The sequence below is a fragment of the Pleurodeles waltl genome, chromosome 8 (genome assembly GCF_031143425.1).
Source record: "Pleurodeles waltl isolate 20211129_DDA chromosome 8, aPleWal1.hap1.20221129, whole genome shotgun sequence".
NCBI classification, from domain to species: domain Eukaryota; kingdom Metazoa; phylum Chordata; class Amphibia; order Caudata; family Salamandridae; genus Pleurodeles; species Pleurodeles waltl.
In genome coordinates, this window is record NC_090447.1 from 266,733,150 (window position 1) to 266,756,852 (window position 23,703).

A 23,703-nucleotide genomic window follows, 5' to 3' on the forward strand; every position below is an offset into this window, starting at 1 on the left:
AACTGTCAACAATGCTTCATTGAAATGCTTCATTTTACACCAGGTCCAGGATAGGTGCTTGCCCGGATTCACTTCCTAATGTGCCCAGTCGGTAAGCGTGCGACACAATGGATACCCAGCAAATGAACACAACAAACCCAGGTGCAAGTGCATTATTGTAACTGGTGTCGTGTACCATATGGAACCAACAAGAAAATCTCTTTGGATAAAAAGTAGAAAAGAGATCAATAGCAGTGGGATGAACTAACTTTCTGAGGCACCTATTCAACCTGTGTTAGGGTTTTGTTTAATTTTTTCTCAAGATAATTTCCTGTGTTGAGCCTTAAGTTCAAGTTAGTTAGAAATTATATTTCATCAATGCAAAAATGTTCTTATTTTGTATTCAACTTTATTGCCTAAGAGTGGTCATGCATGCTCGCAGGTGTACATAAATACATTGTGGGGCTTTAGATGAAAACTTCACTATGAGTTACAATATACAAAAGGGGCTGGGTGAGGTTCTTAAATAAAATTATTTTGGCAAAAAAAGCATTTTGAAATTACTTTGTATATTATTAGATAAATGTTATGAAGTGATGTTTTAAAACATTACACAAAACAAAAAATGGTGGACTAATAGAATGGGATTGTTTTTGTTGTTTCTTTTTGATGTATTTATTTGGATGTCCTGTCAGGTGCTCTAAATGTGATCCTAACTTAAGGGCAAAGTTCATAGTACCATTTTTTAAGTTTTTCCATTCCCCCTGTTTGGAAAAATTAGAACGGTTTGTAGATAAATGTTTTGCCACTCATTGATCATCTTTTAGTCCTTACACCGTCCTTTTCTGATACCTCCTCATGTGAAACCTATGTGCTACACTGCATAATTTACGTTCCCTCACAAATGTTTGGATTGGAAAATGCCGCAGCTATCATGCTTCCCAAGTTTCAGGCAGTCATTACCAGCAAATATGCACTCTTATCCTACTCTGCAGAGAACAGGGACATCTGATAATCCACTGATCATCTTTGAAGCAATTCATGTATTTCATTGATGACATTACAGATGAGGACTCTGGTGGGCCAAGAGCATGAATGGAATTTCAAAGCACATCTCATCCCTGAATTTACAAAGATATTGAGCATTTGCTCAAGAGTTAACATCAGTGTGGCTTTTATAATACATTACATGTTTAATAAAATAGACGGAGCTCACTCCCTAAAAGACATGCTAAGAACACCGGTGACAATAAAATTGATTAAGAGCTTCCACCACACTGCCTTATATGTGCTATCAGAAGACTTTTTTATAGTACAAATCATGTACTGAACCCCAAATAGTATCACCCTACTTATTGGGGGTAGTCTTGTGACAGTGCTTCTCATGCATCATTGACTGATTTATTTAACGCATAACATTAATAAGAAACGGCTATTGATTTGTCTTCCACTGATGAGTGGTACTGAAAATTAGTGTTTTAAAAGGTCAAGTCATGCATGGTAACCATAGTATGTAAGCATTATTGGGTTAATGAAAGAAACACTAAGCTCTTTACCATGCTTAATACACTGGTCTCTTTCATTCATTTATTATAGAAAGTGGAGTTAATAAAAGACATTCAAATACAACTTCTCATCAGTCTACTTCTTTTAAAACACATTCATCGCTATTTCCTGTATTTTTATAGGATTGGACTGAATGTCTGCTATATGTCTTGAATTCTGGCTTTGCCACCAATCAGCCATTGAGATAGCTCAGTGTCACAAGTACACACTGCTGACATCTGCTTGCTACAGTAACATGAGTAACTGTGTCCACTCCAGATGCCATTCTTTGACCTGTTAGTAAAATGTGTACCTTTGAGTTGGTTCCTGGCAGCAGGTGTAATATTTTATTCATTGAAAGAGAGTCGCAGAGTTACGTATGGGGTACTTTTAAAGTGCAACAGCTGCATAATGTAGGATTATACATGTATAGATACAGTTACAGCAAAAGACTGTTACATTTGAGTTTAAATTGCAAATATTATGTGAATGAAATCAAGTATTATGTACTTTTATACAAATGTTGATTTGCTCTTTCAATGAATTACTATTGATAATTAACCTGTGTAATGAAAGGTTTGTTCATACTTTTTATTTTGTTTCCATAGAATCTATTATTCCCAAACCAGCCCCTCCAACCTAGCAGCAGGTACTCAGTGTCTCCAACAGGAGATCTCACTATCACCAATATTCAAAGATCAGACTCTGGCTACTACATATGCCAGGCACTCACTGTTGCTGGAAGTATTTTGGCAAAAGCTCAGCTGGAAGTTACAGATGGTAAGAGTAGATTTTATTTCAAATAAATGAATGTATCCCTCTGTTATTTTGTTCTGCATCTATTGAGCAATACAACCTTGTACTTGTTGTTGCATAACTCAGACAAATGCTTTCACATGATCAGCTTAGTAACAATGATTTTGAGATGTAATTACCTTTTCTTATATCTGGTCTTTATTTTGAAGTGTATTAGGATACCTTCAGCAGTACTCTGCCACTCATCATAGAACGGATGACACTCTTACCACCACAGTCTGCACCAATGTGTTTTCTTAATTAGAAAATAGTATTAGTTTGTATGGTGCATACACATTAGTAATTGTTTCATGTTTGTGTTTGATTTGGCATTTTTAAATGTTATTTGAAACAATTAACAATTCAAAATCCTAGTTTTAAAATACAAAATTATATTGCAAATAATGCTGTGGGAATGAAACCCACTTACTCATTTAGGAGTTCTGCCATATAAAATGGCATTGTTTTCAAATTATTCAAGCTTTGCTGGTGTAGATTAAAAAATGGGTATGTTTTATACTAATCCAAGAACAATATTTCCAAAGAGAAAAAAACAGTCATATTAATCAATCCAAACCAGTACCATTTTGTGCTCAGTATTATATTTAATTTTAATCTGCCACAATCTAATTTAATAGTCAGTCACAGTAAGTGAGAAAACATAATTGTTGTGGACAGACATAACATTGACACAGTTTTAGATATTCCGCAATCAAATATTCACATGATTCATTATCACAAAGCTTTTGCTTTAACCATGCAATTCAGAACATTCTATGCACTTTATACAGGAAAACCGAGTGTTCCACCATTTTCAAGAAAGTGCAGTTTCAACTGCATCGTCCCCCTTTTTAGTGTTGTGTCAATGTTTTAGAGCACTCCTGCCAGTAATGAAGATCAATGTATACATGATGTATTTTAGAAGTAGAAGTCTGTTACTATTGTTCTAAAATGACCCCCCATTATCATTCCTTCAAGTCTATATTTGCTGGATTGTTTTACATCTTAAATGACCTGCCAAACTTCACATAGCATAGAAGACATTAGCATAAATAAAACACAATTCTGGCTATCCAACATCATCCATTAAAAAATGATTTCACTATTGACACCTATGGTGTATTTCTTTGCCAAAAGCTCTACAATTGCAAATATTCAGGGATGTTCCTTTACACAATAATGTGAGAATGTTCATTCATAATTGAGCGATACTATGAAATAATGTCTTTAAATGTATATCTTAACTGTAAGAAGAGGACACATATTAATAGAATGTAATAAAGTGTACCAGACTGACTCAAGTGCCTTAGTACAGAATCAACAAATTGGTTTGATTTTTACTAGGCTCCTGTCACCTCTGGTATTGGAACGTGATAGTACTGGAATAAAATAAATGCTTATCTAAACGTAATGAAAGCAATTTTATTCAAATGTCCTTAGGAAAAGCATTGATTACCACCCAGTATCACTGTATGACCTGAATGACGTCTGTCTCTCAAATGCTTGACTACCTTGTGTTAGCTATGATATTGAGGAGCATACAGTCCAGCATATTTAGCAAGTGTATGAATTGACTTGCTCAAATCAACAACCATTGCAAGACTAATTGTGCTTATGTAAGCCCACAGAGGCAAATTAGTTTTGTTGGATGAATCTCTAGCTTATGTGCATATACGTTAAAGGGCTTTACTATATTTTAAGGCCATTTGGCTTCTGTACTTTCAAAGTACAAGCAGGCCAAATTTTGAGTGTTGTAGTTTGGGGGACATGGACATCCTTACATGCTGGTGGCATATCAGATATGTGTACATTAAAGAAATACAATATTGTATTCAATTATCAAGTGCTACTAGTAACTTTATGTCTTGTTTGGGAACCCTTATTTATGAGCTGGTAATTACAACAAGACTCTGCTTTCGAATCAGCATTAAAAGTCCTTCAACAAATTCACAGTCTTGTAACTTTGCTCACTTGAGTGTTTGCTTTAGACAGTTAAAAGTCATCATGTAGTCTATAAACCGGCAGTACACTTTAGACCCTGTCAACGGATTGGCCAATTTATTTTTAATGCCACATATTTGATATGGAATCCTACGAATTAGCTACAGCAGTAAATATTCTTCTTTCATTCTTTGGACACACCACACTGACTTCACACACCTCGGGTACAACTCAGTATTTGCCCAGAGTTCTAAAACTTACAAGGGAGCTAGTCTTTAATCATTGTCCTCCTGTTAGTATTTATGTCTAACTCACAAAATAAAGACCTGCATCATGATGTCCTCATGAAGTTTCAGTAATATATTTCAAGAGGAATCCCTTTGTGCCTGCCTTGCAATACCACCATGGAATCATACACTGCCAGTAATGAGTCTGTAGAAATCTCCAATGTACAATAAAGCTCTTCTTTGAACGAATCAATCAGCAGTAGCAAGCATATTTGAGTTTCCACTTGAATTGTTGAAACCGTTTTTGAGAGAAATATCTTTGATTGTTTAAAATATTTTCAAATGAAGACTAGCAGAGGGTCAGATCTCCTGCTCACTAATTTTGTACAAGGTCTTATGTGTTTATTGAGACTAGTTGCTCAGTTGTTTAATAAGTAACAAAATAACTGCACTATGTGTAAATAACTTACCACTGCTGCTAACACAATAATAACATGCAGCCTTGCACATGACATTTGGACTTGACGGTTAACATCAATTGACACACCTCTGATATGCTCATTATGTATCATATTGAGACTATTATTTGTGCTGATGAGTGGATCCTTGGAAAATATGTGTCATCCAACTATATCACTCCATGATAAAGACACTTTCGTATCTCACTCACTACTTGCATTTAACAATTTTACAGAGATCTATATCTCACAGCTTCACAAGGGCTATGTCAGATTCAAATATAAACTGTATTTGGTGTACTTGCACTGTCAGCAAGCAAGAATCTGCCATCATTAATAATGCAAGGTGCAGTAATCCTCTGGCCTCTCAGAACTTCATCTCATCTGACACACAACTCAGAAATTTCTCTTGTCCACAGAGAGCATTACAGTGACCTTCAATGGCTCATGAAGCAGGTAGACTCTTTCTCACAGAACCATAATCATTCAGGTTTTCTCTCCACTAAAGTAAAAAGGGCACAAATTATAGCAGAAAAAGAGAAACAAAAACAAAATAAACATGGGCAGTTTTATCATTCAATCCCCTGCCACATTGCCCTAGCACAAGCCATCTTAAGACTTGACAGTCACTCATTCATCAACTGAGTACGGCTCATTTTGAATTGAGTTATGTAAAATATTTAAAAAAAGAAGTAGATACAAAATAAGTAGACTCTTGCAGTTTGTGCTGATTGTATGTAAACTATTTTCCTCCTCACAACTATAGTTAATTTGTGTGGGGCCTAAGCTCTACAGTATTTATACGGTATTTAATGGCTTTCAACACTGTTCCTCAACAATATGTCAAACCAGCCTAATACTGGTATGATACACACTTCCCCATTCTTAAAAACTTGTAGGTTTTCATCTGGTTTCCAGTGTATAATATCAAGAAAAACATTGAGCAGCTTATTTTTGGCACAGCACACCAGCTCATATTCTTATTTAAACTTGGATGGACAGGTACAAGATGAGGAAGACAAATGTATATGTTGCTCAAATTTTTAATTGTCTGGTAGAAAGCAGAAGCCAACTCCTGAAAGCAAAGGTGTAAGCACTCTGCTGGTACCCATAACTTGAGTTACAGCTGATTCTGACCGTGATAGATGGACCATAATGTGTCACTGTAGCATAACAAATGTCTTCCAGCTTCCTCTTTACCAACTGAAGAATGTTTTAAAAGTTATATTGGGGCATTTAATCAGTTAGCGTGCATAAAGTTTTGATCCTATATTCATAGCTATTTTTAAAAAGCAGAGGAATCTAATGTTTTGTGAATTTTTATCTTTGACAGCAGTGTTAAATGTCCTGTTGCCTAAAATATACTTGATGCATGAAAGTCTCATTGCTTTTGTGCGCTTAACAAGACAAGACTATCTGTCAGCCTAGTTGTAGTCATACATCACCATCAGGATGACTACGTTTACATTACAGGTGTTTGTGTTACCACGTCACTGAAAAAAAACAACCAACCCTTTCTTCTTTATGGCAATGTGACTGCCACTCACCTGCAGGGTCCAGGTTGGTGTGTGTTGGTTAGGGCCTGAGACCACATACTGGACATTTTCCTTTCAGACAGTGGCGATACAAGGGCCCCATTTTACAGAGATTTTGGAGGAGCCCGGATACCACAGCTACCCCATCTCTGTTGGCTCCTCTGCCACAGCATAATCAATGTATTTATTGTATTTAGCAGTTTAGTATGGCTCAAATAAGACTATGGGGTGACTGAGTGTGTTTTACAGGACTACTTTCATTGTGAAGAACTGTTACATTGGTTCACGCTCCGTACATGATTACAAAGAGAGGGATGGCATACCCACAGTGTTAGCAGTATTTGCAAACAAATATTTGTTAAAGAACAAAAAGCATTTACAAAGGCATAGTTACATAAGTATGATAATAAGGCCGTCTGGAGGAGGAGGAGGTGAAGGTTGATTATGTCTGTGAAACGAGGAAAATACCCATCCCGTAGGCTCTCATAACACATTGTGTAGAATAGTGTGGGGGGGATTTACAAAACTAAGATGGGTATCAATATCCTAGGATGACGTATTCAACAACTGTCATAAATTCCTCTTAATCCGGGATTTCAACATGAAAATGAGACATAACTAGCATATTTGATGTTGTCTCTTTCCGGGACTTCACCCATGCTACCTTTCGGCAGGTATGATCTACCATAATTTATAGCAGCAAACTTTGAAGGAAACACAGCTTGTAATACCTAATGCTGTGCAAACCCCTATTTGCCATGGATTGGAATTTAGCCTAGATGTTGTCAGGATTGCTGCATTTAGCTGCTCCAGAGATCACTTATACGAGGAAGTGACACTGGATTGGTTGGTTAGTCAGTTACCTTTCACACCAGGAAGCGGATTTATGTTTACCTGAAAATATGGATAGTTCTAGAACAGCAGTATTAGGTTTGAAAAATTGTATTCTGCAAATAACATGGGTAACATACCTACTCCTTTCATAGATGCTATCATAGCCGAGTTTAATTTCCTTGCTTTGCCTGACTCATTAACTGTATGTTGTCTATGATGAATTTTCTCCATTAAGGCTTGCGGTTTGTGCACAGGCCAACTATTACTGCTCCCTCAGATGTGCACTGAGACAATACAAGTTGCAAAAGATGTATAATGCTGAATAATGGGGCTTTCCACAGGAACATATTCATCACATGTGACAGATGCATGAGGAGAGGTCAAAGACATGCACATCGCTGTTTTCAGCGTATAATTCCTTCCTTCCTTCTCGATGTTTTCTGAAAATATCTGCTTCTGTGGCAAGAAGAGATCATTTCTTGTTTAACCTTGCAGTTTTACATGCACTGTCTTGGCTTCAAGTGGCCATTCAGAGATGGCAGTCTGACCTTGTTGATGAGACTACTCTGAACTCCCTTTCCTGTGCATGACAACATGATGCATTTTCGCACATTTCAAATTTGCATGTAGATTAAAAGCTCATTTAATATGAATTTAAAGGCAATATTTTTTCATATCTGTCACTGCCACTAACTGATGAACTACAATCATGGTGAATGGAATAAATAGAACAGACATACATTAGTGAAAAATACTTTGAGCTGTTAAAAGCTGCACCTGCCCAGTGCTTGAGTAACTCTGTATTTATAGTATGTGTTGCACAAATTTAGTTCAGATATACGACTGCCAAACAAGCCGTTCTTAAAGAGAGAAAACGCATTTAGAATCTTAAACTTTTTCAATTTTTATAGAACAAAATAATGCAATATAAGACGTTTCATTTATTTACCAAAGCATCACCTCCAATGGTTGTTTGCCTTAAGTAACTACACATAATGATATAATTGATGACATCTGAGTTTATATTGCCTCTTAAGATAGTTAAATCGTCATTCTTAACGCCCCAGTAATCCTTTCAATAATTTCAATCCGGAAGTTATCAATGATTTTGTTACTGTAAAGTCGGGGGGTGTGGGATGAAGTTACCAAGAGATTACAAGTCAGATCATGGATCATCTATTAAATAGGGAATTACCAGTGGATTCTGGAATTCTACATTGGATTCCCGCAATATTTTCCTATTGCTCGTGAAACTTCACCTGCATATTTTGCCTGCTTTCAGGAACTAAATTCTGCAGGTTATCAATCGGGCCGGTAACTGATGTTACTGGCCCCATCGCAATTGAGAAGACACTCATAATGAGGACTTCATTTGGGATTTGCTGTTAAATGTCAGTACCAGTATTCCTAGTGTACAGCTTTCATCTTGCAATGCAGCTTTGAAAATATGCATTGGAATCTAATGGGTCTCTCGGGATGGGAGAGTGAACCAAAGTATGTTGCATTTTGGAGATACAGCAATGATATAGTGCATGCTACCACACTGGCAATTAATCAAGGACTACATTTCAAAATGAAGAAAATGGTCATAGTAAGTGCTGCAAAAATCGCACAAGTAAAAAGGAAAAAAAAACAAGCCTTTGCAATGCAATACGTCTCGCATTTGCTTGAGTTAGAGCTATTGGCGATGTAAATTCACAACTGGACTTTTCTTGATACATAAATTGGTCACCCTCACCTCATAATTCCAGTGGCCCTGTGTTAGAAAGGAGGTCTTTGGTTGGCAGTCAGGTTAACCCTGTCCAAGAAAGAACCCTAACTCTAGTCAGGGTTAGTCACACACAATCCAAATTATTCTGTGCCCACCCTCCGGTAGCTTGGCACTGAGCAGTCTGGCTTAACTTAGAAGGCAATGTGTAAAGTATTTGTGCAATATATCATGCAATAACATAGTATAACACCACAAAAATACACCACACAGTGTTTAGAAAAATATATAATATTTATCTGGTTAAATGCAGGTCAACACGATTAGGATTTGATAAGTACACTTTGAGTTATCACTGTAGAAAAGTCTTTAGTCTTTAAAAAACAACAAATGTTTCTTGCAAGCACAAAGTACCTGGTTTGCGTTCAAATTCTCCGCAAGGGGCCACAGAGGAGGAGATGCGTGGAAAACAGGGAGCTGTGCATCGATTTTTCTGGCACACAATGACGATGCGTCATTGAGTTTCCACTCAGAGAAGGTTTTTGGTCGATTTCCGGCGCGTAGATTGGAATCCTCTTTGGGTTGTGTGGTTTTTGGATGCCCCGGGGACGATGCAGAGAAATCCTGGGCATGCAGGACTAAGTCACAGGGGCTGCGTTGATCCGGTAGGCAATGCGTGGTAGTTTCTGTTGCACAGCAGGTGCTGCATCTATTTCTTCTCACATGTAGTCAGGCTGCGTCGTTCCGGTTCGGCTTTGTGTCAATCCATTGGGCCGTGGGTCGAAGTTCCGGTCGCAACGCTGACGCTGCATCGATCTCCTCTTGGGGAGCCGGGCTGCGTCATTCCAGTTCGGCGTGTGGTGATTTTCTCACCGCGATGCAGGCCATGCGTCATTTTTTGCAGGCTGTGCGTCGATTTTTGACACACAAGGAGTTCTTTTTCAGAGATGAAGTCTTTTTGGCCCTGAGATTCCAAGGAACAGGAGGCAAGCTTTATCCAAGCCCTTGGAGAGCACTTCTCAGCAGAGCCAGAGGGCAACAGGACAAAAGCAGGGCAGCAGTCCTTTGCAGAAAAGCAGTCCGGTGAGTCCTTTGGGCAGCCACGCAGTTCTTCTTGGCAGGTTGCAGGTTCTGGTTCAGGGATTCTTCTCCAGTAAAATCTTGTCCAGAAGTGTCTGAGTTGGTAGGGTAAGGGACCCTGCTTAAATACCCAAATGTGCCTTTGAAGTGGGGGAGACTTCAAAGAGTGTCTTAGAAGTGCACAAGATCCCCTTTCAGTTCCATCCTGTCAGCCAGGGTCCCAGTAGGGGGTGTGGCAGTCCATTGTGTGAGGGAGGGCTACTGTCCTTTGACATGTAAGTGTCAGACCCTCCACCCTCCCAGCCCAGGAAGACCCATTCAGTATGCAAATGTGTGCAGGTGTGACTGAGTATCCTGTGTTTGTCGGAGGGGAATGCACAAGGGAGCTGTCAACTTACCCAGCCAGACGTGGATTGTAAGGCACAGAAGGATTTAAGTGCAGAGAAATGCTCACTTTCTAAAAGTGGCATTTCTAAAATAGTAATATTAAATCCAACTTCATCAGTCAGCTGGATTTTGTATTACCATTCTGGCGATACTAAATATGTATATGAAGGTATCCCTGGTGTTAGCCAACAGCAGTGTGAAAACGAACTTAGGAGTTTTACACTACCAGGACATATAAACTGCACAGGTACATGTCCTGCCTTTTATCTACATACCACCCAGCCCCAAAGGTTACCTAGGGCCTACCTTAGGGGTGACTTATATGTAGAAAAGGGAAGTTTAAGGTTTGGCAAGTACTTTTAAATGCCAGGTCAAGGTGGCAGTGAAACTGCACACACGGGCCTTGCAATGGCAGGCCTGAGGCATGGTCAAGAGGCTATTTATGGGGGTGGCACAACATGTGCTGCAGGCCCACTAGAAGCATTTAATCTACAGGCCCTGGGCACATGTAGTGTACTTGCCTGGGGTCTTACAAGTAGATTAAATAAGCCAGTTGGGTATGAACCAATGACACCATGTTTAAAGGGAGAGAGCATATGCACTTTAGCACTGGTTAGCAGTGGTAAAGTGTGCAGAGTCTTAAAACCAGCAAAAACAGTGTCCAAAAAGTGGAGGGAGGCAGGCAAACAGTTATGGGTGACCACCCTAAGGTTGTCAGGTCTAACACCCTGCATATAACTAAAGCCCTTCCATTTATCTTCTTCCTCTATTTGCAGCCAAAAATGAAAATGTTGCCATTTAGCATTCTAATTGAAATCTACCATGCTAATTCTAATAGAATACCACTTTTACCACCCCACAATCATCAAAAAACAAAAACTATTCTTACCTGGACCCCCCACTGCTGTTACTGCACCATCTTCATCACTTTTGCCATTCATTGCAAATTATCAGGAATTAAAAATATCAGATTTAATTCATCGACGTCAAGAGAAAACTTAAAGCCCAATCCAAAATCACGTGAGGAACAGAAGTTGTGAGTCCGCTTTTTCGACAAACGGCAAAATGGAAGGCTTCTCGAGCAGGCTGAAATATGAAATTGAAAAAGAATATGTAAGAGCTGTAATGCCCCCTACGCTCGCCAAACACTTACTAAAAAACATTATCAACTGTAAGCTGTTACAGCAACCTACACTCGCCAAACACTTATTTAAAAAAATTTCAACTTTATGCTACATGTGCAGGGTGAATAATGCCAACGAACTGGTGAGAAATCTTGTTATACAGCAATAGTTGGTCTGTCAGTGGTATTGCTGCCTGACTGATGGACAGGCGATGTTTTAAGCATTATTTAAATGCATCAATTATTATATATTCGGTGTTGGTAAACTTTATAACACTGGTGACAGTTTGAAGCTAGACTGCGCTCTGTACAACTGCGTGACACTATCAACTTTTGGAAGTGGCAGCCTCAAGCGATAATTCTAAATGACTGGAAATTAGTTCGGTCCCCTCAGTTGTACACATTGTATGCTCTAAATATCAAAGGCAATTCTGGCCCTCCTGCCAATGGGTATGTGTATAAGCTAAACAATAAACTGTAAGTTTCCAACACCCAACAACAACACGCTTCACAGTTACACAGAACTTTTAGTTTGGGTGCCTGCTGCACACCCACATGATCAAGTGGTTGTGTGTTATTAGTAACCCACGTTACAAGACTAAGGAGCTATTTGTTGAAAAAATTTGAAAAAGGAGTGATTCACTGTTGATGGTTAAACATTTTCTTAAACGCGGCGAGAAACTGGCAACCGTTTTGCCAAAGTACGATTCACGACATGTGTATGTGTAAACAAATGGTTAGAATGTGTTACTCGTGTCAATAACATTAAATGTTGTTGTTGTTAAGGCGGTGGGTAACATTGTTTTTTTTACATCGTGATTCAACTTTCGCTTCCTGTGATATGTTTCTTTACAGCACGAAGATTGTAATGAAAACAAAATACAGGAGTAGCAGGTTGGTTCTAAATATCCTTGTTCAGTCCAATCTAAATATGCAGATTCACCTTTATTCACATTCTAAGGTTCCGTCCATCCAGGCCTTCTCATAATTGTTTACTACCCATCGCCACTTCACCTCGCTGACATAAGCTGCCCACTTTCCCCGGCATACTTGAGTAACATGGGGTCTGACTGCGGCAAGTGGGGAAATTGCACTGCAGGGCGCTGACCTGTCTCTAGCACTGGCCCTCTCTAGTATGGCGGCTAGTGTGGCACACTTGGTCGGATTCACTCAAACCTGACCAGAGATTGTGCACTGGTCGCAGCTCTGAAGATGGACAGCAATGGTCAAGACTGCGCTGCCCCTCGATCTCAGCTATCAGGCTATCTCCCAGGCTGGACTGGGCTGCACACCAGGAACAAAGATGGTGGCAGTCTGTGTCTGGGAGAGTATGCTGCCACCGCGACAGAAGGAGAGGGACACAGGTGGTAAAGGCCCCAGTGTTCCTTCCAATCACAGACCATGGAATGGCTGACTGCCACTGTAATGAAGTGCGAGCTACTGGCGTTGTGTGTCTATGGAGCTCACCAGCTGAATGCCCTGTATAGTCTCTCCCATATCCCCTCGCTCCTCACCTCAGCACTCTAGCTGTGAGCGCCCGGCAACAGCCGCCATGAAACCAACGACCCCTGCCATGAAGCGGGTCACGGAATCCCGGCCGTGACATCACAGTGGAGCTCTTCGACCTTCAAGGGGCTGAAGGTGCACGTGCGAGCTTTGGCCTCGTGTCCCACGAGAGCGAACAGGCTGTCACGAGACGGGATGTTTCACTAGAAGACGACAGGGGGCATTGTAGCGGGGAGGGAACAAGGGTACTGAGACAAAGGTGAAAACAATCATTTGCAAAAGAAAATCCGCTTGCAGTGAAAATTATCGGCAAAAGTGCAATTATTCATGTAACTGCAAAAGTGCAAATATCCATGTAACTAGGTCGATGTCATGGGTTTTATGTTTGCAAACGGGACTGGTGAGGAAGAGGGCCTGAACACGCACCACCCACCCACAGTGTAAGACCAACAGGCAAATTTTAAAACAAAAAGTCCCCTACAGAAGAGATAAACAGGACATAGAGTAATTATACAATAGTTGGGGCTGCTCCCAAAGAGAAAAAGGCAGGACAAAGAAGCAAAACTGACCACAAACAAACAAGGATTTTTGAAGGACACTGGAACCAACAAATGAAATCACAGGAACCCACAGTATAAGTATACTTAAAAGGTATACAACACGTTGAACACTACGCTCGACCTAATGATGAAAATAAATCAGGTCATGAAGGGTGTTATCAATTTACTTTAATTTTTCTTAAGATTTCTGTTTGCTTTGTTCATTCTGGTTTACAAAGTGTCTCCGTCCATTAAAATTGAATGCTTCCTTATCAGGCATTTGAATGGTTTGCCTCATCGCTGACTGAGACTAGTACTGAATGTTTCACCATTCAGGCAGTGTGTCATTATTACAATTGTAATATTTATGTTTGATTTACCGTCAAGTTGCTGCTATGAATTTTTAACAGTGAGTGAACAGATTCTGGAGGAAGTGAATGCTGGAATTCATCAGCTATCATAAAGAGCCCACTTCACATTTTTTATCCTGATGTCTCCACAGACACAGATATCTCGGAAAGGATTACAGTGTGGAAATGTGCTGAGTTGCGTAGTCTTTTTTTGATTATGGCTTGAGCTTAGAGAGCATTTTTGCCTTAGTTGAAATTCAAATATGGTTGGTCTTGCTCAAAAAGACTAATGCATAAATGTGCTATCTCACCTACGTGTATAAAACTAGATTCTTTGTGGAATGGATTTGTGGCATCATTGAAGCGTTCAAGCAGTGATGTTTCCCTGTTTAGTATCGGAACCACGATTTGTATGGTGATTTTCAAAACTGTTTTTTATTTGTTGCCTTACTTAATGTTGAACTTCCTCACGTACTCTATTTCTCTGCTGTCCTTTCTCTTTCTCTGTTGCTCTAGTTCCTTATTTTATTTAGCTCTTTAGGTTATTTTTACATATGTTATTCTTTGCATGTTCTGTGCTTTTGCATGATTTCTCTGTGTCCACTTTTTCTTTCTTCCTTTGTTTCTTACTCCATTCAACTTTCTTCCTTTCCTCTCTTCAATCCTACCTTTCTTTCTTTGCTTCTTTGCTTGATTCTTTCTTTCTCACACTATTCCTGTCTTTCTCTTTATTTTGCGACTACTTTCGCTCTGTTTTCTCTCATCTCTCCCTGGCAGTCCATCTCTCTATTCCACTTTTATCATCTTTCTCTTAACATCTACTTTCTCTCCATCTCAAACACTCAAAAATGTACCCTATGAAATAAATCAACACCTGAAGAGCAGTAATGGTTACTAACTTCCGCACAAGTGACTGATCCATTAGAGCAGATAAATGGTATGCATTCACCCCTTGGCCCCTACTGCCTTAAAAGCCCTCTTTGAAATAACCACAAAAATGTAATTATTTTCCTTGTTTGTAGCGATCTCTTTCCCGAGTTCGCAGTATAAGTGTTTTAGTCTGCACTCTAGTGAAAATAGCTGTTGGGCCTTGTCACTGTAGGTATAGGTTTACATTAATTTTCTACATGTCCCATCTTTAAACACATAAGACCCTACCTTGTGGGCTACAAGGCCTACATAAGGGCTACTTACTCATATTTAGAAGAGAAGGTGTTTACTTGTGAAAAAGAGTTACTTTAACAGGTCACACCGTAGGTTAAACTGCAGCAGTCAGGCTACAATGGTAGGCCTGAAACTATATTTTCCTTGTCATACTAGTGGATGGGACAGTAAGTGCTGCATTCCACAGATGACATCTAATTTTCCATGCTATGGCACAGTTTCTCTACCATATACTATGGCCTTATAATGGACTTAAATTCGCCAGTCAGGGATTAGCTAATTTCTACATGTTTTAGGGATCAGGCCACATATACTGGCTAAAGGACTGCAGTTCCCCAGTAAGCAGAGTCTAAAACCCAGAATTAAAATTCAGCACAAAATGGAGGCGAACAAGCAAAATGGAGTATGTTATCGCACTTTGGTTTAAATTTCTATTTTGATATTATCCAGCATAAATTAATGAGATCAAGTTTAACACTAAAATAGTAGATGGGCATGCTTAGCAATAACCTTTGCAATGTTATTTATGATAGGGATTTTTCTGAAGCTATTGTTAAAATGGTTATAACGAAGTTCTTCTTATTAGAATAGGGCCACTGGCAATTTAATCCATTAAGCGGTAAACCTTCTTCAGACAATATACACTACTAAAAATATGTGAAAATGTAGGCCATTTGAGCCAGTACGTGCAAGTAAACAGCTTCACTGCATTGAATAACAGCTCCTTGAAATGTCATAGTGTCTCTTTAACCCCTCCCTTTGGAGTAATGCAAAAACGAAGTATTCAGCACAGAAAATTAATATAATTCTGAATCGATTTGACTACAAGGCTCAGAATCACAAAAAATGTAATACACCTGATTCGACTCTCATTTCAAAGGATAATCCACTATAACGCCAAGACATGTTTGCATGTGTTAAAATATATATGTACCATGAGATGAGATGCAGGGTGCAGAAAAAATGTCATGCTCTTGATAGTGCATTCATTGCATGCAAAGACTGTAGACAGGACACTCTTTGAGTAAACTGTTTACCTATAATCCATGTGTTACACTTGTTTTTGAGGAGATTCTTCCCTAAAGTATGAATGTGGGTATTCAGATAGTTCTGTGATTCGGTCACAGAACTAGGTAGCATTACTAACAGCGAGAATGCCTTATGATTGAACCTTCTCTTCCCTTTACTTGACGGTGCCACACAGTGCCTAGTGGTTGTGGGTTAAATGTAGATATTCCATAGTGACTGGTATATGTCTGCATTAGATGCACCTGACAATCAGTGGTACAATGTATTATTTTATTATTGCAGGAGAATGGATGATCGAAACTGAAATCTTTAAATACCAGAATGTTTATGGGAACAATCTTTCAACTACCTGCAAGGGAGAAGGCATCAAGGGTGGTGAAATCAGGAGAACAACTAATTGTAGATAGTTTATTATTTTTAGCAAACCTAAGCCATGTTCTGTGAGCTCCTCGGGATTCACTGCCTTGGCAGGAACCACAAGAGCTTTATAGAAACTTATCTTCCAAATTGCATTTGATGTTATGATGACTAACATGAGTTTTCAGAAAAGGAGGCTTGGGTTTATCAGCTTCAGGTATGCTACACTGGTGGGCCCTCTTTTGGAGCCATCCCCCAGAAAGGAAATTGCTTGCAGGATGCACAAGTCTAGATCATAAGGATAGTAGAGACATCCTCAACCGCTTCCTCATGCTCCCCTTGGATGCTGAGTCTTGAACCACTCACATGGACAGATTTGCCTAACCCATCATTGACATGAAGTCTTGGGCTGCAGATATACATCAGTTAGTGGTAATTCTGTTTCCGGTCCTTTCAGACTGTTCAGTGGCATACTTTGTTTTCACTGTATTGATATGTTTGGCTTTTGTATTACTACCTGTGACCTGCCTTGATGAGTATTCCATACCCATCTTTTCAGTTGCTCCTGAATATATCTCAGCCTAATTAATTCATTTATTTGGATAGTCCCCGGAAATATATGACACCTCACTATATTTTTTAAGCATGTATTATGACTGACAAGCCTTGACCACACTGTACTTAAACATATAGGGAACAGGTCAGTCTAAACTGGCCCTATACATTTTTGTACCTGGACTGTGACTTTCTTCCAGTATGAATCACCAAATGTCTGATGATCTAAGCTGGGGACACAAAGAATTTGAACTTGTCTTCACACTGTCTGCTTTGCAGTCTTACCTTTGTTTTGCAGTTTGCCATGTGCTAATGGTCTCCTTGTAAAATACCTATTGAAAGGAAGTTGCAAAAGCTCATGCCTCATTAATATTTGTGTGCCATGAATTCCTTTTGTAACTCCCTGTGAATGACTGTGAATGCAGGGTTGTATGCCTGTGAGGGACAGTAGAACACCATCCCTGCACTCCCATATACAGAATGGCAAGTTTTTTGTTTTTTTTATGCCGCCCTTGTCCATTGTAAAGGGTAAAATAAAAATGCCTATTTAGTAAATTACATGGGGGAAGAAAGCAGTGGTCCGCTGGACTGGTAACCGCTACCTCTAAATGCTGATAGTCATAATTCAAAAGGTTGACATTGTCCCTTTGACACAGCTTCCACTTTGTAACTTCCTAAAATCCCATTTTATGGAGTCAGTAACAGATCAGTGGTTTGTAACAAATTATTTACACATTGCATAGAAAATAGGAAGGTAGAAGCCCATTACTTGCCCATTTCCTTTGAGATTTGTACTTTGTGAGTCGGATAAATATTTTCAACTTACAATGTATTTTTTTTATACTGTTACTGCATTTTTCAGTTTGCAAAGCCTGTGATTTTTCACACTGCAGAATTTGTGACCGAGTTCTCTGGCTACTACACCATCACTACTTGTACTTTGTAGTGACTCTTCATAGCAACCCTTCCGTGTTCCATGCATCCTATGTGTACTTCTGTGAATGCAACAATGAACGTATTTGTATAGGCAACTCCTCTTTATAGGCAATTCGATTATGAAATTGTTTTTTATCTTGCATCCTCTCAGTACACCATTGACTGTTAATGATTACTATAGACGTAAAGAATTAACCAATGGTTAATGGTAAAATATTTGGTCTAAGCGAAAGGAAGGAGAATGTATGGGGACCTCCGCTAAGGTTGACAGCCCATACTAAGAAAGGTAACTATAAGGAAAACCATTGTCCCTTCCTTTGTGTGGTTGAGACAAGCAGTTTCTCCATTAGTTGGGCTCAGGAAATACATAGGGACTTAATGAGCCACAGGGTGATGAAGATAGTAGGCTGTCACCAGTTCCGAGCTGGTGGGTATCATTGCCATGTTTTCTCCTTATAAGAATATGTCAAAATCAAACCTTACGCAGTGCCACCGAATTCTAATTTGGGCAGTGTTTGTTTGGTCATTCATAGGTGTAAATACTATCATGGATCAGTGGTACCACTGCCTCTGCTCTCACCTTATAAGTGATGGCTAGGAGACTGACTCGTAGTCATGCAAGGTTACACTTTCACTCTACCTAGTTTAAAATACAGGACGAATTGTTTGATTAGGATGCCTCAAAATATGTTTTTTTATTGTGGGGGACAGGGATATTTCAAGGTTAATAAGATTTTTTATATATTTGATTCAGTAGTGGGTAAGGCAGTTGCACCTCCAGCAATTTAAGGAATTCCATTAACCAGGATACAATTCTTTATTCTATAAAGGAGAAATGTGTCTTTGCCCTCTCAAAATATTTTATCTGTTCCTATGTTGCACTTATGTTGTCTCCATGGAGGAGAGAATGTAGCGTTTCGGGACCAGGTGTCTGCTGCACATCCTATGATTCTGGGCAGAACATTTTATCTTCTAATGCCTAAAAACAAATAAAAATATGATCTTGTCTAATATACTTGGTATTCATATAAAGTGCTCCAGTATCCTTGGGCCGACTTTGCGCTACATAAAACTGCAAAAATATATATATGCCTTTGAGCAGTGGCGGCTTCTCCGCTATGGCGGAGGACTGTTGCCCCCCCACCAGCAGCAAGAGCTGCAAATCCTTTAACAATGAAAGGATAATAAACTAAGTTTATTGTCCTTTCATTGTTAAAGGGGTGGGGCATTGGGGATGATGTGCACTGAGGGGAGTGCACTGTGCACTCCCCTCAGAGCGCATGTGTGTTTGGCCGGCCAAACACACATGCGCAGTGTGCGCTATCCAGCCCGGCACTCTGTGTTGCTGGTCTGGATAGAGCAGGCACAGGCTCTGAGCAGCGTCAGGATTGGTCGCAGGGCAGGCTGTGAGCCTGTGCCTGCAGCCTGAGGAGACGGAGGAGCGGCACCACGGGAGCAGAGGTAAGTTTTTTTTTTTTAAATTAATTTATTTTATTTTATTACTCACCTCCCCCCCCCTCATGTGCACCGTCCCACCCCCTGTATCCCCACGAGCCGCAACTGCCTTTGAGACAATTGGTTAAGCAGATCTTATATACATGAAGCATGTGCTCTTAATGCTGGGCTGAGTCCTGACCACAACAGCTCTCACAGACATACTAACTAAAGATGTTTCAAATCAGGCCCCCAATATTTACTCAATGGATCAACTAAGCTGCTGTTTGCTTTGGTAGGATATATTCACTCACTTTCCAAAGGTACTGCTGATGAGAAAAAGCTGCAGCAGCGTTTTTAATGCATCTGTTTTCATAAGTGAAGGAGTCAGCAAAATGTTGTCTCTCTTACACATGAGCGGTCTGGCAAAACACGCACTTCTTTACTTAACAGATGGCGGAGGAGGTGTTTTTGTTCACTGACTGATTTTGGAAATAACGTGTTAGCAGAAAGATGAACCTGGACTTTTAATTATTACTTTCCTTAGCCTTTTCAGAGGCAGAACAAGTGCACTTTATAGTTTTCTTTGTCTTTTATTGCCGGTGTTGCCATACTTTAAATGCCTACATATCATTGTAATGGTTGATGATATCTGCAATGCCTGGTACAGGCTGTAGGTAGGATTGACTACACCAGCTCATGGATGCATTATTGAGGAGCGCGGGAGTGATGAAGCGTTCTAGACTAATACAGTCCTCACCGGAGGAAAGATTGTTTTAATCAGCCTGTGCTCCCTGAAACGAAACGACCGAACCACTGACATGATTGATGTTCCTCCACTGATGAAAACATACTAAATGCAGCTCCTGAACATGATAGGTGTCATAGCACAGCAATGGCCGCATTTCTTTCAGGGAATATGCAGTGATTTGGCAGCCGCTGTTGTTTACCTGGGCGCGCCAGTCTTTCTGTCTGGAGCGCATCTTGCACGCAGCGCCGTCAACGTCACGCGTTTCCTTCCTCTCTTGACATGGACCTTGATTGCTATTCAGTCCCTTATGGCTGGAGATGGACAGCACCGCTTTACTGAATTTAAAGTCTACAAGGGGTCTTTCACATGCTTGACTGTACAGCACAATAGCAGGGTCTAACCCAATACAAAAACACACCGATCTATAAACACAAGCTCTTCGAGTAAGTAAATGGAATATTCTAAAATAGAACAAATATGCATAACTATTCCTGCTGAATGCTATTATGGATGGTATTTTTGGGATAATTCCTCCACAATGTTAAGAGTTTCAGAGCAAAGGTGTATAAGGAGAAATTCACAAATGTTTGCATGTTCTATATGTATCTGTCTCAACATCCAAGCACTCGAAAAAGAGTTTTAACGAACATTAAATATGAATGTTTCAAGAGGTCCAAAATCCAGTATACTTGCAGGTTAAGGGTGGATTCATAGTTGTGTTGAGTGGAAGTCCTGCAGGTATTCCATATGCTTTCCGTGGAAAAAACATCCTAAATATTTATAAGATTCAACAGGGGTAGAATTGCACACCTTCTAAAAGTAAGTGGAATAAGTGGGTTGAGAAATACTTTGAATATGCCAAGACCATGAGGACAATGTCTTGGTTTGCAGGCCACGCATGTGATTGGCCATTTCTGTTTTCAAAGTTGTAATCACCTTTCAGAGAGGTGGCAATACCTCTTGGTATTGTAATACCAGACACAGTAATACTGTGCCCTCTTTGCTGAGAAACTGGTAATCTGACTCTTATTATATTAGATAACTTGAATTGTTTCTCAGTGTACATACTTTAAATGACAGTGGTGATTATTTAAATTATTGATCTGCAAATTTATACTGGATCTATTTATAAAAAAATAACACAATCTTGGGTAATACAAATTTTTATTTGAATACAATGTCTATTTAAGAAATCAGGTGATTGTTAGTAGGATATCTTGATGTCACCAACCAGATCTTTAGTTGAATCCATAGATAGTATACATCCCCCACATGTCTTTAACTAATGACAAGCAGGAGAGTTTAACTATACCAATTTCAAACGATTACTGAAATTATGTTTTTATCCATTCTAGCTCAACTCTGTCCAGCTAGAATAATGGAATAGTCTGCCTGGTTCAGCTCTTCCATTTTCTAGGCCTATTGTATGGTGCACTTAATAGTGGCCCAGGTCTGGCAGCATAGATATCAGCAATAATTAAGCCACTCTTAAAGATGCCATCTTTGCCATCTCATGAAATAAGCGACTGCTACCTAACTCCCTTGTTACCCTACTTAGGGAAACTTTACCCAGTTATAGACATTTTGCCACTGGGAAAAATTGCAAATGGAACTTCACCTTGTTGTTGGATGACCTTAGGAGTCTAGTGGATGTTGACTCCCTGGTTTTCTTACATCTCTCAATGACCTTTAGTACTATACTCGACAATGTTCTCTTTGGAACTTGTGGAAGTTGACATTACAGAACAAGCCTGGGGAATGGCTAAAGTTCTGAGCAATAAGAAACAGTTTACCAGCCACCCATCAGCTCCAAACTTAAGACAACTAACTTTGGAATCCCCCAGGGATCAATATTATCATTTAACGTACACATTATAAATGTTATCACTGACAAAGCTACTGAACAATTTCACTCACAAATTCACATGTACACTGATGACACCAAATTGACCTTTGGGGTGTTAAACAAAGCCAAAGCTAAATCACTGCTTCAATTTCTGTGGTCAAACTGTGGAAGGTTCCAACTTTCTAAAGTTAACTCTGCTAAAATGTGTAATGTTTTTACAAAAATAACTTTATCAAATTGCAAATCGATGCCAGAAACCTGACCAGAGAAAATTGACTCACCACTTAAACCTGTATATCAGGTCTGCAACCCGGAATGCCATGTTGATTCCTGGACACCCAGGTGAATTAAGTCTCTGCTTGTTAGTTTTTATAAGTCATACATCTTGAAACAAATGATACCATATATTCTAACTGATCACATTTAATTTGTCAAAGCACTAGGCCAGTTGCAATTGGACTATGACATATTAAACTAGTTAGGTTCCCCTGTCAAGCTGCTTATGAGATGTCAGCTTTTACAAAACAATGCACCACAGCTCATCTCATGACAGACCTGCTGTGACCATATCAGCCCTATTTTATGGCTTTGCGCTGGTTCCTTATAAGCCACAGAATACTATTCAGGATCATGATAATTACATACAAAATGATATACAGAGCAAGCCAGGACTTTCATGCCTCTAAATTTAACCTTTGTACACCTATCCACACTTCACACTCAACACATCACTTCTTACTGGATGTTCCCAAAACAAAGGTGACTACTTTTGAGGACAATGATTTCTCAGAAGCTGCAGCTAAAACTTGGATTACTCTTCTATCTATGCAGCAGGAACACTCTTCTTTGAACTTCCACAGCAAACTTTAGTCCCTGTTTTTTTAATAATGTTTTTGCTTCTTTTAAAAACGGTGTACATTTATGTATATTATGATTCTTGGCTGATGCTGTTGTGCATGTCAAGACTCTTTGTGTGTTCTATCCTACCTTGATTAAAGTAGTGTCAGTTTTGCAAATAGGTTATTTCAAGAGTGCCATGAACCTCTAGTTTACGGTATGCTTTATCAATACATATATAACTCATTATAGCAATCTTGTGTTTCCAAACAGGAATCCCTCTGTTTTAAGTATTTGATCATCAAAATGCACTTACAACCTTATCATTTCAGGATGAATACAATTAAAAATTATGGGAGATTCTCTTCACAGTTAAAATATTTGCCAAAATAGATGATGATAATGTGTCAGTTCAAGGAGGGATCAGTAGACTTATCATTTTGAGTAAAGGTTTTAGTGGTAAATTAACTGACCTGCTGTGGCAATAAACGTGTGATCGTGACCTCAGAGGAACAGGCCCTCAACAAATCAGACCAGGCTTGTGAAATTGTAGTACATTACTGCAATTCGATGCAGTTATGTCAATACTGGGGACTACAAAGAATGTATTCAAGCATCTTCAACTGGTCCAAAATTCAGCTATCCTCAGGGTTACTTGGCCCTGAAAGCACAACCATATTTCTTCCTATTGGCGTTCATTTCCCTGGTTACCCATTTGAAAGCGCTCCTTTGGAAGCGAGGATCATCACTCATATAATTCTCTTGATTTTATGTGTCCTAAATTTAG

At 39.4% G+C, this 23,703-nt stretch overlaps 1 protein-coding gene across 14 annotated transcripts in view; it reads left to right on the forward strand.

Moving 5' to 3' along the window:
- The window catches only part of ROBO2 (roundabout guidance receptor 2), a 709,977-nt gene that overhangs the window by 552,091 nt on the left and 134,183 nt on the right, over window positions 1–23,703 (forward strand). For all 14 annotated transcript variants that reach the window (XM_069204134.1, XM_069204124.1, XM_069204131.1 and 11 more), the window contains exon 8: window positions 2,133–2,304. In XM_069204134.1, coding sequence (XP_069060235.1) covers window positions 2,133–2,304 — 172 coding nt within the window. The remainder of the gene's footprint in view (window positions 1–2,132; window positions 2,305–23,703) is intronic.